At 30.4% G+C, this 15,210-nt stretch overlaps 6 protein-coding genes across 6 annotated transcripts; 1 reads left to right on the plus strand and 5 right to left on the minus strand.

Moving 5' to 3' along the window:
• Positions 1–169: 169 nt before the first annotated feature.
• On the minus strand, positions 170–5,064 carry LOC145741249 (uncharacterized). The gene is made up of 13 exons (XM_082558801.1): positions 4,896–5,064; positions 4,667–4,720; positions 4,368–4,566; positions 4,133–4,290; positions 3,945–4,037; positions 3,592–3,755; positions 2,829–2,935; positions 2,608–2,733; positions 2,258–2,421; positions 1,956–2,141; positions 1,575–1,798; positions 1,282–1,369; positions 170–926 (listed from the first exon to the last, which is right to left on the minus strand). Exons 1-13 carry the CDS (start codon positions 5,034–5,036, stop codon positions 816–818), a joined length of 1,815 nt encoding a protein of 604 aa, XP_082414927.1. The 5' UTR covers positions 5,037–5,064; the 3' UTR covers positions 170–815.
• A 26-nt stretch (positions 5,065–5,090) lies between these two features.
• LOC145741251 (NADH dehydrogenase [ubiquinone] 1 alpha subcomplex subunit 13-like) lies at positions 5,091–5,852 on the minus strand. Its single transcript, XM_082558804.1, has one exon. It carries the CDS (start codon positions 5,723–5,725, stop codon positions 5,264–5,266), a length of 462 nt encoding a protein of 153 aa, XP_082414930.1. The 5' UTR covers positions 5,726–5,852; the 3' UTR covers positions 5,091–5,263.
• On the minus strand, positions 5,773–7,736 carry LOC145741250 (CCA tRNA nucleotidyltransferase 1, mitochondrial-like). Its single transcript, XM_082558802.1, has 2 exons — positions 7,681–7,736; positions 5,773–7,487 (listed from the first exon to the last, which is right to left on the minus strand). Exon 2 carries the CDS (start codon positions 7,466–7,468, stop codon positions 5,975–5,977), a length of 1,494 nt encoding a protein of 497 aa, XP_082414928.1. The 5' UTR covers positions 7,469–7,487; positions 7,681–7,736; the 3' UTR covers positions 5,773–5,974.
• A 613-nt stretch (positions 7,737–8,349) lies between these two features.
• LOC145744094 (endoplasmic reticulum lectin 1-like) lies at positions 8,350–10,980 on the plus strand. Its single transcript, XM_082562195.1, has 6 exons — positions 8,350–9,052; positions 9,155–9,298; positions 9,398–9,497; positions 9,565–9,733; positions 9,806–9,962; positions 10,058–10,980. Exons 1-6 carry the CDS (start codon positions 8,375–8,377, stop codon positions 10,304–10,306), a joined length of 1,497 nt encoding a protein of 498 aa, XP_082418321.1. The 5' UTR covers positions 8,350–8,374; the 3' UTR covers positions 10,307–10,980.
• On the minus strand, positions 10,394–11,383 carry LOC145744095 (stromal cell-derived factor 2-like). Its single transcript, XM_082562197.1, has one exon. The coding sequence runs from the start codon at positions 11,341–11,343 to the stop codon at positions 10,693–10,695; it is 651 nt and encodes a 216-aa protein (XP_082418323.1). The 5' UTR covers positions 11,344–11,383; the 3' UTR covers positions 10,394–10,692.
• Positions 11,384–11,840: 457 nt separating this feature from the next.
• On the minus strand, positions 11,841–14,756 carry LOC145742071 (ADP-ribosylhydrolase ARH3-like). Its single transcript, XM_082559822.1, has 7 exons — positions 14,739–14,756; positions 14,322–14,491; positions 14,151–14,256; positions 13,830–14,043; positions 12,997–13,166; positions 12,827–12,912; positions 11,841–12,751 (listed from the first exon to the last, which is right to left on the minus strand). Exons 2-7 carry the CDS (start codon positions 14,464–14,466, stop codon positions 12,447–12,449), a joined length of 1,026 nt encoding a protein of 341 aa, XP_082415948.1. The 5' UTR covers positions 14,467–14,491; positions 14,739–14,756; the 3' UTR covers positions 11,841–12,446.
• Positions 14,757–15,210: the final 454 nt, after the last annotated feature.

Here is a 15,210-nt window from a genome sequence, read left to right on the forward strand (position 1 = left end):
TTAACTCCCAACGGTAATTGACTTATAACAATGTTTAATGTTTACTGCAATTAGTTATGAATCGTGTCTTGGCTATGCTGATTTATTTATTATCTTGCCAAGTCAACCGATGGTTATCATACCTTACTTAAATTAACAAAATATTCTTGATTGTTATGGTATTGGGAGAACAGACTTTACGGTTTGCTAAATTACAAGTATTTGGTGTAAAGTGTAAAACAGCGTTTTTAAGCATTGCAAAATTTACAGATATAATTACATTTAAAAAAATGCAGTTAAAATATTCTAAATATATATTAAAAAAAAAATAATTCTTGGTGCAAATTAATTGTTATAAATGCATGGGAAAAAATGATAATGAAGTAAAGATTTTCGATTTTGAAATAGAATGCGAAGATGAGCATCATATAAATAAAGATGGTACACCTTTGATCGGAAAATTTTTTGCATATATATGTTTCAATTTTATATACAAAATAAAATATGTTTTATAGATATGTTAAAAAGTGTATCGTATTAAAATATTCATCAAAACAAAAAATTGAAACTACAGACAATTATAAGTAACACTGAAAACTTTTACTAATTATTTTTTTACTATAGGATTGGCAATTGCAAATTAAAAAACAAAACATCATTATTCGAAAAACGTAAAAAGTAACTGCATAACATTTTATATATATACATTCTTGGTGCTCGAAATTCTGGACAATACAGAATACTATTATTAAACAAAAACTTGGCATATAATATTGGTTACTTAATTCGTTGTTAATTAAAATTTACAGATAATACAAAATATGTGTTAATTAATTTCATGCCTTTAGAATGTTTTCATACACTTGTGGCTTCTGTTTTTTGATCTTGTACTCAATGCAGTCTGCAATTTTCAGTATTATATCTTCCCTCCACCATGCTGACATAATCTAAATTAAAATTATTAAATCAATTATCAGAAACATTTTAACCAAAATAATAAATTAGAATTCGCAATATAGGTCTTGTGACATTAACATCAAGAAAAACTAAACTTAAATATTTTGCTTTTGAGTGAAAATTACAACTAACAAATTCGTTTTTTTAGCTAGATACGAGTAAATATTTTGAGTTGGTTTTTAATCAAATTAAAAGATCAAGTAAATATATATTTCCAATCCAATCTCATGTGTGATCGAATTCTTTCTTGAATCTGATATTTACAACACAAACACATTTTTTTCTTAAACTTAAACCACAGAAACCACATTTCAAAATAAGCACATCAGTGAAAAAAAGGGCTACCTGGAGACCAACAGGCAGGTTCAAACTGTTATATCCAACTGGAACAGTAATAGCTGGAATTCCTGCAAAATTACCGATGGGTGCAAACCTACAAAGCATATCAAAACAACAGGTTTAATTCAAAACCACTGTTACTATATATAGTCCCAGTAAAATACGACATTGCATAATAACAAAAAAAATTGAAATAACAAAAATAATTCAACATAAAACAATTCAATGTTAGAAATGACAATATAATGTAATAAAAAAGGCACTTCAATAAATTCCAAATGAATTAAAAGTTAATATACCTCATATTTTTCAAGTCCTGTTTCACATTGCTAACACCCCCAACAACCTCACTTTGTAGAAGCTCAGGGGCACAAGAGCTAGTAGAGGGAGTTACAATAGCATCAATATCTTTAAATAAATCCTTCAAGAAAGCCATAAACCGAGTTCTTTGCTTGTTGGAGTTAACAAAGTCAATTGCTTTTAGTTGATTTCCCATTCGAAACAAATTTCTAGTGCCAAGGTTCTGAAATCAAAAAATTCCAAACAAATTTTTAAAAATGTAGTGTAATTGTTAAAAAAATCATGCAGAATTACTAGAGACTAGTTTAGTGTTGTGCCACACAAAAAACAAGTTTTAAGTTTATTTTCATTGTCTAAATAAAGGCAAAATATTCATTTACCAAGTCGTCAAAATTGTTTTCAAATCCATCAATTAATGACGCTGTCATTTCTGACATGATGGTGATCCGGTGAGCTATAATAACATCTTGCACTTCAGGCAACTCTATTTCTTCTATGATGGCTCCACACTCCTCCAAGTGGGCAAGTGATTTTTCACATGCTTCCCACACTTCTCTATCACAATCCTTTAATGAAAACAATATAATTCGGTCTAGTAATGTTAAAATTATATTTTTTTCTTAAATTTACAAATAGAAAATGTTAATTGGATCCTAATATTTTCAAAATCAAATTTCAGCACCTTGAAATATCGACGATCAATTCCGATTTTCATTCCCTTTAGGTTTCTGTCTAAAGTTGGAAGTTTCACAACAGGTTGAATGCGCCCGTGTTTATAGCCAGGATGAGGTCCACTTAACAGTGCATAAAACAAACCAGCATCACGAACACTTACACACAAAGGACCTTAATATATAAATAACATCAATAGGTTTAAATTAAAATAAATTTCAGAACGTTTTTTTTTCCTAAAAAGCACCATTTTCAAAAATAAAAAAGGATATCATTTTAAACATATTTGGTGTATAATATTACAAATTTAACCTAACATAACTAAATTCCTTTAGGCAATTTATATTTTTATAATCTCACCAGCGTGGCCAACACTATTAGAAAGACCATGCACTCCTGTGAGATTAATTCGAGCGAATGTTGGTTTGAGTCCAACCAATCCACAAAAAGAAGCCGGCATTCTAATAGATCCCCCACCGTCTGTTCCTACAAGTGTTACACAAAAAAAAAGATAAAAAAAAAATAGTTTACTACTTAAGATTTACAAAAACTATTTTCAAACCACATAATGAATATTACACCTAATCCCATGGTTGCGATCCCCGCAGCTACGGAAGACCCACATCCAGAGGAGCTCCCTCCAGTAATATGATTGGGGTTGTACGGGTTTCTACATGCTCCAAATCCCCTTAAACATTAAAATTGAATCGTTGACTTAAAAAAATTAAAAGATTTTTAAATTGTGATTAAAAAAATTTCAATAACTTTTTTAATAAACTTAATAACTTTTTTGTTAAACATAGATAAAAAGAAGGTAAACTAATTTAAACAGAATAAATGGTAAAGATTCTGTTTGCATTTTACTGGCATTTTTTACATTAATAATAGGTATGTATGGCTTATTGCACAAAAAAGCAAACCAAGTAGTACACAAAATGCAATAAATAGGTAATGCTATATATATCCAATAACATTTTTAATGCTTGATCAATCATGTTAGTGCTAAGAAAATGCTGACTTGATAAATAGAAATATATGGTTTTTAAATTGTTTGCTTTAAAACTCAATCAAAGAATTAAGAGATCTAAAGTTTACCTTTAAAATTGACAATTAAAATTGTTATGGTAAACTGTTTGAAGTTTTGTTAATTTGGGTGATATGTATATCAGCAAATGCATAACAGCATTGCAAGGAAATTTTTCCTATTAACCCATGCGTTAAACTTGTGTTAATATAACACATTTTTGGTAATAGATTTTTGCAACTTAGCATTGCTAAAATGTTACCACACTTTCTGCAAAAATGTTGTTCTAAATATCAAAAACAAAATAAAAAATTAAATACTTGTTTGTGTTGATTCCTGAAGTTCCGTATCCAAGCTCATGCATGTTTACAACAGCAACAATAATGCAACCCAGCTTTTTCATCTTATCAACTACAACAGAATCTTCCTTTGCAACAGTTCCCAGGCCGATAAAACTTGTACCATTACTGTATTGAAAACCTTTCTAAAAAAAATGTCAAATGATGTTTTAGGTATTACCCAGCCACTAGCTTACCTTAAAAAACATTATATATTCTTGATATGATATCATATTTATAGATAACTGTACAAAAAGTAACTTGTTTTATTATAACCAATTGTATATTGTTTATAATAGGATTTATATAATTGATAATTAAACTTAATAGCTTACCACTGCATATTCATCCTTAACTACAACAACGATTCCATCGACAGGTGACAGTGTTTCATTGTTTTTGTATCGTTCCGTTGATGCAGCGGCCATCTTAAATAAAATTTACCCAACTAAGTTAAACCACAAAAAATATGTCATGGTTAGATTAAAATTATAAAAAATGTTAAAATAGACAATTAGATTACCTTTCGTACAGCTTTTGGGTCATATTTTATCACAGCATTTAAATGTTTTGTCCTCTCAATTGCACTTAACGAAGCATTTGTAACATCAAGCGGCGTGGTTTCTCCCGATTTATAACGGCAGATAAAATCATACACAGAATTAAAATGGAAATCAGGCCCTTTTAAAAAATCATTAAAAATTAATTAAGTAAAATTTAAACTTACAAAGCATTCTTCTAAACTTAGAAAACAAAACCTTGATTCAATTCATTCTTGACCAACTCCTCTAAATCTTCTCTCGGGGCACAACCTTTTCCAACTTCAGCCCTTTTTTCACCCTCTGCCAAAGAAATTTTGGGATAAAAAGTTGGATCTTCCTCAAATTGAATTAACCTAAAACGATCACACCAAGCTTCATGCACACCATGTTCAGCAAGAAATATTTGACCAAATAACTAAAAACAAACAAAAGAACAATAATGCGGAGTAAATTGAAAAATTTTGCAATAGAAACTATATACAATTTAACAGAATAATCTATTTAAATAAACTTACAGAGTTTAATAATCGCACACTTAACTTGAGTGCAAATCCTCTGAGTGGTGGAACCTTTAACAGAAAAGAAAATAAAGTTAAATATTTCACAAACCTATAAAACTTTTTAAAAATACTCGGCAATTAGTTAAAGCAGGATTTAAAAAATATTGTATGTTTTTTATAGATTATACATTTTTATTTAAAAGGATTTAATACAATTTTGTGCAAGTAAATTAACAATTCCTACTCTAGTAGTTTTAGGTTGATAAGAAAAATCATAATCCCCCCTTTTTCGTTTGATTACGTGCCTTGAACCTTGGCCATGCCGTCTTAGAAAGAAAAACCAGGTAAAAATTCCAGCAAATAAAATCGTAAATAAGTAATCCATAATCACTTTAAAATTCCATCATTTATTAAAAGGGCCTATGTAAATTATTAATACCTATATTTTTTAGAAAGAATAATCACGCAAAGTAAGAATAAAAAACTTTTGAGTACAAATTGTTTTAATGTAATCACCAATTAAAGCCTTTTTTTAAACATTTTTAAACAAAAAAACACACACAAAATAAATATGTTTTAAATATTTTTCAAATTTAAACTGAAAGTTTATATCTAAGGTCCCAATCTTTCCACCCCAGCACCGTGGTACCATCTAAATATTGCTCTCAGTAACCCAGACTCATTTATCATGATCGCTCTTTCCCATTGTGGGTTATGATAGACAGGATTGTGTCCCGGAATATAATCAGGATCAAGCCCAGTGCCTACTATGTTCAAAGCCTCCGATTCGATGTTTTCCTTGTAATCTCGGAGCACTGCACGATCTCCCTCAGCTTCCAGAAGAGGAGCAAGTGCAAGTTCAGACTGGCCATTCTCATCCCATTGCATGAACTGATATCGCTGTTTCCATATATGCAAACGAATACCAAAATAAGTGGCTATTGCTGCAACCCCGAACATAAGATAACCAGAAGGACCCTTGACAGGGAGATTCCTTTTGTATGGGATTGCTCCATAACCACCGGGAGGAGGCATATCCTGCCGATACTTTAAGTTCTTCCAGCCACTGGACATTATTTTACTAAATTTTTAACCCCAATTAAAAATGCATTACAACATCCCTGTAATTAAAAAAAAATACATTAAAATAATTCACAGTCTGAAAAAATAAGAAGCTCAAATTTTAACAATATTTACTCTACTAGTGTTCAATACTTTAAAGAAATTTTTAAATCCAATCCACAAATTTGAAAAACTATTATTAAACATAAATTATTAAAATTTTTTAGGGTTTAATGGAACATAAAGTAGTTTACAAAATTATTATTGATTTTCATTTTTTAGAATATCCAAGTCAGTATGTTGATCCAGGTTGCTAAGCAACTCTTCTTTAGTTAAAGTGTACCCGCTTGCTTTCCATTTTTTATACAAAATATTACAAGCCTCTCCAATTTTCTTGCCTCGAATTTTAGGACAAATTTCTTTAATATTTCCGCCTGTTACAGGGCAGACGGGAATGTTAAAAGAATGAAAAAACTGAATCATTTCAACATTTCCAATGTATTTTAAAAATTCTGTAAAACCGTCAAATAAAAATTTTGATTGTTTAAAATCCCGCCTTCCCTCCACCAGCCAATCAATATACTGTGAAGTCATGTTTACACCTGGTTTTACCAGATCCCTGTGCTGCACTATAAAATTCACCACCGCCTTCTCCTTGTTCGACAAAAAAACACGATCATGAAGAAATAAAATCTCATTTTCATGGCGAAACAAGGCCGCGATCAAAACCATGTAATTGGGAGATAAATGTTTTGTTTTGTTATAAACTTGTTGCATATTATCAAAATCTGGGTTTTGATTTAAACCAATAACAGAAAATAAACCACATTTATGTATCATTTTCAGTATTTCAACTGGGTGTTTTCCACCTAAAATAAGTTTAATTTCAGTCCAAATGCGTTGTCCGGATATACCTTTTAACCCATCACCGTTTTGTGTAATTATATTTAGTGTTTCAATATCGTGGGGTGAACTTAGACTTACAATTCTTCCGTAAAAGCGAAAATATCTCAAAATCCGTAAGTAATCTTCTTGAATTCTATCACTGGCTTGTCCAACAAATCGAATAAATTTATTTTCTAAATCGATCATTCCACCAAAATAATCAATGATCTCTCCATCTAATGTCATAAAGAGAGAATTTATCGTTAAATCACGACGCAACGCATCAAGTTGCCAATCTGTGGTGTACTCAATTTTTGCATGTCTTCCATCAGTCAAAACATCAATACGAAGGGTGGTTATTTCAAAGTTTTCTTCTTCCACCCGACATGCAACCGTGCCGTGATCCCTTCCACCCATATTAATAATTCGAATTTCATTTGCCTCGAGAAGAGCAACAATTTGATCGGGGGTAGCTGTTGTTGCAAAATCTAAATCTTTTGGGTTAATTCCCATTAAAAGATCGCGGACTGCTCCTCCGCATAGACGAAGCTCAAAATTATTTTTTTCAAACAAATCTTTAATAATGATCAACCCTTTTGAAAACAAACTTCGGAATTCGGGTGTGTTGCATTTTACAATAGAAGGAACTGTCATTGAATTGTATTTGTGAACAACCTTTTCTCCAGTTTCATTCATTGCCATTGTGTGTGTATTATTTCCTAATGATGCCTTTGAGAATTGAGGTGTTAAGAATTTATGAGAGGTACTGAAACATACAATTCTTGTTTCATAAACATTTAAAATACTTGGTTTTGAAAAATGTTGACAGAATGACCAGCAATATGAAAAAATCGCTTTTCTACTTCCCATCAAAAATACCTTCGGTAACCTGTAAAATATTACAGGTATCAAGAACATATTACACAAAGCAGCATTGTTTAAATTTAAATATACATCTATTTTTTATTTAAAGAATAAATCTTTAAAATATACCTATTTCAAATATTAAAAAATACAGTTTAAATGGTGTTATGCCTACTGCAAACACAGATACTTTTTTAGTAATAGTACTATGGACTTACCTTGCGTTAAGCTTGCAACAATTTAAATAAAAATTCGATCAAGCAAAATAAGTTTCATGACCTATAACTCTTTAGCAAAAAGCACGCCTGAGTTAAGCTTAAAAATGTTCTTTAAGGGTTAAAAGCTTCGTATAAGTGTTTATCCCCAAAAACACAAAAAATACAAGTTTGAATTACAAAATAATCATCAATTTTACGTTATAATCGTTTCTTTTAATGTAAGCCTTTTAAATACGTTTTATAACGCTTTATAAACTTGTTAAAAAAACTTAAAATAATAAACGTGACGTAATGTTAAAAAGTACAACGTCATACATTTAAAGATGACTCGGTAAAAACGTATTTAATTCCCATACAACAAATTGCTATTTTATAAACTGTTATTATTGCAATTTAGTAAACTGAAAAATAACTAAAAATAAATGTAGCTTTCCTATACTACACACAGTATAAGCATTATCTCCTAAAATACTGTAGATAGTTTATAACCACCACGATCTTACGTTAGATGCCTAGTCGTTGCGTTTCAGCTTTTTGCTTTTACGAAAACATTACAACTGATACATTAATTTTTTTATTATAGTGAAGCCAAGTTTTCAAACTGCAAAATTATTTTTTTAAATTAATAAACTAATTTTTATTTTTTTAACATTAATAAACAATAGGTTATGCATCTTCTTATGCGTTAATAAATATGTTTTTGTGCAATATTTTTTTAATATTAAATATTTTTTGTGTGTTAATATTGGGGGAACAATTTGCTCCATTGCGGGATGATGTTTTGTTTCGTATTAACTGGCCAGGCAAAAACATTGACATTAACACCCTTGGCTTGCCTGAGCAAGAGTATAAGTCTGATGAATCTTTTATTGTGACATCACACAATAATGAAAAGTATTCATGTGTTGTTCCTTCTGTTATTATATCAAAACCTAACAATGATAAAAATTCGGAAAATTTAAAGCCACCACATGAAACATTATCTGGTTTATTTAAAAGTGGAAGTTGCACTTACCGTATTGAAGCTTATTGGACTTATGAACTATGTCATGGAGTTCATATTCGTCAATATCATGAGGAAAGAATAAGAACACCTAATTCGGACAGTTCTAGTCCCACATCAACTAAAATTTCATTACAAGATGGTGGTAAATTAACAGTTCAACAAGACGCAAATAGTAAAAATGATGCAATCAAGGTTACTGAGTATTTTCTTGGCTACATGAAGGACGAAGTTAATCAAGATGGCACTCTAAAAAATCCTGGTAACATCCCAAAATCAATATCAGATATTCCCCATAAAACAACAAATGGAATTAAAATGCCATACTTTTCTGTGGATATGAAAAATGGCACCCCATGCGATTTAAAAGTAAATCGATTTTAATAATACTGTACCCATATTTTATTTATATTTGTAAATTAAGTGAACTAATAAATTTCTTTTAAAAATCATCATGTTTTTGTAATTTAGATGGGTACTGGACGACAGAGCAAGGTTTTATATATTTGTGATCCAAATTCTCATAATGAAGTGATGTCTGTTATTGAAACAAGCTCATGTCAATATGAATTACAAGTACACACTCCAGCATTGTGCGCAAACCCTTTATACAATGTAGGTTTTATATATACAGAACCATTTCTAAATGGAAACAAAGGTGATAACTATCTATGTACAGCATATAAGAAATTTGTTAAAACATAATAATTTTAGATTGAAGGCAATAGAGTGAATGACATACAATGTGTGCCATTGTCGGACTCACCAAGTAAACCTGTTGCACTTACTAACCTTCAACTGGCACAATCCAAAGGTAATCCCCCAAAATAATCGACCAATTTATACTTTTAAAATTTTAATATTATTTTTTGTTTTTTTAGAGCTATACAATACGCCAAGCCTATCTATAAAAAAGGTGGTTGAGCAAAAATATCAAAAATCTGAAACCAAAAAACCTATTCCAGCAATCTCAAGTATGGTAGACACCAACTTGCTAAAAGAATTTTTATCTGGAGAGTATTGTTTAAGGGGAGGAAGTGGATGGTGGAGGTTAATAAATTGTTATTTTATGTATTCTTTATAATAATAATACATAATGTTTTATTATAAAAATACTTTTAGGTTTGAGTTTTGTTATGGAAAGCAAGTGAAACAATATCACGACGATGTTAAGCAGGGGCGAACAACTATTATTCTCGGAACGTGGGATGAAAATTCTCATAAATCATGGACAACAGAAAAAAAGTCAAAACCTGTAACTACAATCACTAACGAAAAGGTAACACAACAATTCAAAATTGTATGTTTCTTAAAGACCAATGACATAATACTTGCCCAACAAATTATTAAAGTATTTTACATTTTTTGTTGCAGGGAGAATTGAACGTACAAACAGTTCAGCATTTCTATGGTAACGGTGATGTTTGTGATGCTACAGGGCTACCAAGAAAAGTTGTCGTTAGAATGAAATGCAAGTCGGACACAAAAAGTCCTCATTCTGTCACGATATATCTTTTGGAACCTTCAACTTGTTCATATATCCTAGGAGTAGAATCATTAATTATTTGCGATTTGTTAGAGACTGCGGACGAATATGGATTACTAAGCACAACGTTGCCTTGAAAAATTTAAAAAAAATGATTGCATTTATATTTAAAATACAGTTGCACCGACTGTACAAATATATCATGTTTCTTGTTGAAAATTTAACTAGAGTAACTACAATTTTTAAATTGCACTTAGTTATTTATTTTTTTTTGAGTAAACATTATCTAAAGTCAACATTATCATTATTTGTTAGTGTTAAAATATGAGAATTTGTTCAAAATTATAAGCAATAAATGTTTAGAGCAAATAATCCTTATTTTTAATAGCGATTTAAGTCACCATAAGTATTTGTTAAATAACTAAGTGTACGCATGTAAACTTTAAACCCAAGTATAAAATAACATTAATAAAATGGACAACCAACAAAATTTAGAAAAAATATATATACAATTTTATTCATATTATTTGGAAACAATGTCGTTGGCTTTAAGATATATTCCTTCCTCGGCTTTCCAGTACTTTGACTTTCCATTTTCATCTTTTCTTGTAGCCATTATTTCCTGTTGACCGTTTATTGGTCGACCATAACTTTGGTGTGAAGCAGCAAGATAAGCTTTGGTTTCTGGGTGTTGAAACCGAACATAATCACTTCGATTCCAAACCTCCTGTGAACAAACAACTTTCCAGTTATCCAAATCATCTCCTTCTCCATCCTCTCCAAATGCGCTGACTTCTTGTTCATGTGTGAGTGGGGACTGAAAATGATGCGTGTGCAAATTAGCCCCTGTTTGAACATGCATTAATCGAATTGTTTGGCCACATTTAATCGTGGTTGCACGTGCAATTTGTTCGTTGGTAGGACTTTTCACCAACCAATAGCTGTTTGCATCGTCCTTTTTCGTCATTCCTGTCACAGATTGTTGTCCACTCCCACTTCCATATTTAACATCATGTGAATGTAATCTGACATTATATGCCTTGTTATTAAGTTTTAATACGGATCCCATTGTAACAGGTTCAAATTCAAACTGAGCACACTTTCCAACAGTTAACAGAGAAAAGACAATGGTAGACCAAAGTTGACATACTGTGTTAATACTTTTTAACTCCATTATTAATTTTTTAAACAACCTTTACAAGAAAATTGATTACAATCATGAAATATTATTTGTATTATACAAATGTTTAAAAAAAACTTAGTCAGTAAGTTACATTCAGTACATTACCAAACTGCGGTTGACTATTAACGCTAACTTACTACCTCGTATATTTATTTCTTTAGGCTGGTACGCGTCCCTGTCCGTTATTCGAAATATTATAAAAAATTAATGTAGTTTCTATTGTATTTAATCCTTAAAACATGTAAGAAAACATACACGTCACAATAAAAATACGCGTTTCAGCTATAAAGCTCTAGTGATTATTCTAATCATGTTTTGTTGTATTTTTACTATTTCCGGGTTCGTGAGAAAAAACTATGTACACGTAATCGAAATATTAGTTTTGTACATATTAGTTTTAAACTAAAAAAAAAATTTTTACTTACTGAAATAATAAAATCAAGGGCCTATTACTTTTTATAAAACTTTAACTTAAATATGTCGTAATTACAATTGTGAACTTATTTTGTAATAAATACCTTAATGTTAATAAAAAATACCTTTAAGTTAATAAAGCATAAAAGGCACAACTTATATGTCAAATATTAATAACAAACTAATATACTTATTACAGCAGGTTTATTTAAATATGAATAATTAACTTGATTAATATAATTATTGTTAAATTGTTAAACATGAAGATTACAGCAAAATTTAAAAACAAATTAAACCGGCAGCGTGGTGTAGTGGTAAGAACACTTGCTACACCACACATGAGGTCGTGGGTTAAATTCCCACTGTTCTCATGCTGTAGCGCCCTTGAGTAAGGTGCTATAAATTGTGTAAACTCCTGCTGAGCCAGCACTTAATCAGCAGTATAATTATCGGGCAATTATAATCTATAATATTCCAAACTGCCACAGGCAACTCGAGACTGGGTCGGAGTAACTGATGTTACTCTATTTTTAAGTCGCGCATTCGACTTTCCCACATCGAGAATGAAGATATATACAAAAAATAAATAAAATAAAAATAAAACACTAAGTTATAGTCACAGTAATACATGGTATATAAATATACATTAAATAATTTCAACAACAAATTTCGGATTCACATTACTTTTTAGCCTTTTTTTCACAGGCGATTGCATACAACTCATTAGCTAACTTTTCAGTTTTTTCATATCCTTCACAGGGCTTAATCCAATGATCTGGAATCATTTTGCATCCATAGTAAGCGCCAGCAATAGCCCCTGCCATCGTGGCAATTGTATCTGTATCACCACCAAGTGATATAGAATACAAAATGGTTTGCTGAAACTTGTTAAAATCATTTAGCTCAGCAGGCTGTCGATTTGCAAAACAAAATAAGAAGGAAAAAATTGCAGCACAAACTGCTTCACTTGCCGCAATACCAGTTCCTTTAAATTGTAAAAAAGAATTAAAATTACATAAATTTACATTTTTCTGAATATTTGTAAATATGGTAAACCAACCAATTTTATCTGATATCTCATCGATGGGTATTTCACGGTTACTATCTATCATCTCCAACATTAGGTCCATTTTGTTCGAGTACACTCTAAAAACAATAACTACTAATAACTATTTGGTAAATGCAGGTTACACATTTTTAGTTATAAATTATTTATAATTATAAACATACTGGGACTCTTTCTTATCCTCTACTTTAATAGAATAATTTTTTAAAGTTGTCCAAAACTCCTTCCAAGTCTTTGGGGTTGTAAGTGCAGTATCAACAGCTAGGGATTGCAAGATTGCTCCATTTACTGCATCTATATGGGCATGTGTAATTTGTGCACTAGATGCTGAAATCTAATTTTATAAATAATATTCACATAAATAAGTCATAAAATTTATAAAGTGTTACTTTGGTAATCCCTGTTAATATTTAACACAGTTTATTAGGGATGGGCTGAAATCCAAATTACTCGGATTCGACGAGCCCGAGTATTTTGTTGCGATACTCGGCCGAGTCCGAGTACTCGTTTATGACGTCATTTAAACGTAAATAACTGTTCACAAGAATCTTTCTGCATAATTTTAATCAGCAAAATTTTCCAAAAAATGTGTATTTATGGATTATAAAGTGTTAAACGTTGGCAAAACTACTTACCGCTGATAGCAATATTATTTTAAGTGTAAACGAAAATGCAAAAGTCCCAAATTTATTATGGGTAAAATTTTACTAGGTTAAAAGTGTATTTGTTGCACAATTGTTGCTTAAATAACGTGATATAATTGAGAGTAAAATATAATTTATTAGAAAAAGGCAAAACTCGTGTTTTTTTATGTTTAGTAAATCGTATACAATCTTAAATGACAAATTATTACTCTGTGTCCAAGTACTTAAAAATACTTGACAAGCATGAGTATTAAAATATTCTTAATACCTGGGCCGAGTACTCGGATTCGGACTCGAATGGGCCATCCCTACAGTTTATATACGGATTTTGTACCAAAAAAATTTATACAAACCTTTTTTATCTTTTCAATATCAGTGTGTGAAAATAAAGCAACTGGCATGACCCGCATAGCTGAACCATTTCCATAAGAACCTTGTCCATTAAAAGCTTTGGAGGCAGGTTTAAATGGATTTTTGTAACCACAAGCCTTGAGTTGTCGAAAAACCTCAGGTACACTACCACCATAAAATCGCCTAGGTTGTGATACAAAATAGTTTTCCGAAAATCTAAGGTAAAATAGTAAAAAATAATTTTTTAAAATTAAAGAATAACACTGCTGAACATACATCAATTAAAAGTTACTTAAAAAACAAAAACTTTGTTGATTAGCTACCTTCTAGAAACATCGATGGGGTCAAACTTTTTCTTTTGAACCAATGATTCAGCCAAACCATGTGCCATTTCTGTGTCATCAGTGTAATATAGATATCCAACTGTACCTAAATCAAAAATTAAAAAGTTATTCAATTAAAGTACATGTTTATCAATAAGACAATAACCATGCCTGCTGTATGAACTTCCTTTAACTTTTTATCTTGATTTATTAACATATTGTATGGGACCGGACACCAATCATGTTCATAAATAGCGCCAATGCTGTCTCCAACTAATGCTCCCAACATGCATCCTCTATATTGGTTAAGAGACATATTCTTAGAACAAGTCAAACTTTGCCTGTATAAAATCAAAATAAACCTAAATATTATACTGTTATATTTTAACAGTCGCAAGTTTTGTTTTTATTGATCAACTGATTTTACTACGCCTTTTACGGGAAAACCCTTTTTTCATAAACATCGTCTAATATAAAAAATACAAGTAAATAATTTATATTAGAAAATATTTATGATAGAACAATTTTCTATACTAATGTAGATGTACTAACTAGTACACCCACCAAACTTCGCATATGCATGCTAACCTTTTCCTTGTCCCACCTGGTGTGACTACTAATAAGTAAACATCCTATTTGCTGATTCTATGAAAAAAAAAATTCGAAAGAAAGCGCTAATTAGATTATCATTAATTTTACTTATATGGCTTACAGTGCCCTTTTAACTCTAACGACAACTTATATTTAACGTAAACATTATAAAAGAAATATTTCTTAGGGTCTGTGAATACAGGAAGGTTGTCATTATAAGATTATAGGATATATGACTAATATAAACAAAACTAAAGTAAAACGAATATTAAACTAGATTTATTTGATAAATAAAATATGGTTCAAAATTATTTGATTATTTTTATAATTGATTTTTATTGTAAATAAATTTATGCATAAACATTACTTAATTAAAAATATTAACTAAACTTATTAATTAAAGAGGTGGTTCGGTCGCACAGTTTCTTTTTTAATTATGTTTAAATTTTTCCAACTTGCACGAGGATAC

This window comes from Corella eumyota, chromosome 2, assembly GCF_963082875.1.
Source record: "Corella eumyota chromosome 2, kaCorEumy4.1, whole genome shotgun sequence".
Taxonomy (NCBI): domain Eukaryota; kingdom Metazoa; phylum Chordata; class Ascidiacea; order Phlebobranchia; family Corellidae; genus Corella; species Corella eumyota.

Coding starts and splice junctions, on each gene's coding strand:
- LOC145744095 (XM_082562197.1), bottom strand. CDS start 11,343: ATGGAGTTAAAAAGTATTAACACAGTATGTCAACTTTGGTCTACCATT.
- LOC145741249 (XM_082558801.1), bottom strand. CDS start 5,036: ATGGATTACTTATTTACGATTTTATTTGCTGGAATTTTTACCTGGTTT. Junction 4,721..4,895: donor ATCAACCTAAAACTACTAGA/GTAGGAATTGTT, acceptor TTTCTGTTAAAG/GTTCCACCACTCAGAGGATT. Junction 4,038..4,132: donor ACCCAAAAGCTGTACGAAAG/GTAATCTAATTG, acceptor ATTTTATTTAAG/ATGGCCGCTGCATCAACGGA.
- LOC145741250 (XM_082558802.1), bottom strand. CDS start 7,468: ATGGGAAGTAGAAAAGCGATTTTTTCATATTGCTGGTCATTCTGTCAA.
- LOC145742071 (XM_082559822.1), bottom strand. CDS start 14,466: ATGTCTCTTAACCAATATAGAGGATGCATGTTGGGAGCATTAGTTGGA. Junction 14,044..14,150: donor CCCATCGATGTTTCTAGAAG/GTAGCTAATCAA, acceptor ATTTTACCTTAG/ATTTTCGGAAAACTATTTTG. Junction 12,913..12,996: donor GAGGATAAGAAAGAGTCCCA/GTATGTTTATAA, acceptor TATTGTTTTTAG/AGTGTACTCGAACAAAATGG.
- LOC145744094 (XM_082562195.1), top strand. CDS start 8,375: ATGTTTTTGTGCAATATTTTTTTAATATTAAATATTTTTTGTGTGTTA. Junction 9,498..9,564: donor TCAACTGGCACAATCCAAAG/GTAATCCCCCAA, acceptor TTGTTTTTTTAG/AGCTATACAATACGCCAAGC. Junction 9,963..10,057: donor CTACAATCACTAACGAAAAG/GTAACACAACAA, acceptor TTTTTGTTGCAG/GGAGAATTGAACGTACAAAC.
- LOC145741251 (XM_082558804.1), bottom strand. CDS start 5,725: ATGTCCAGTGGCTGGAAGAACTTAAAGTATCGGCAGGATATGCCTCCT.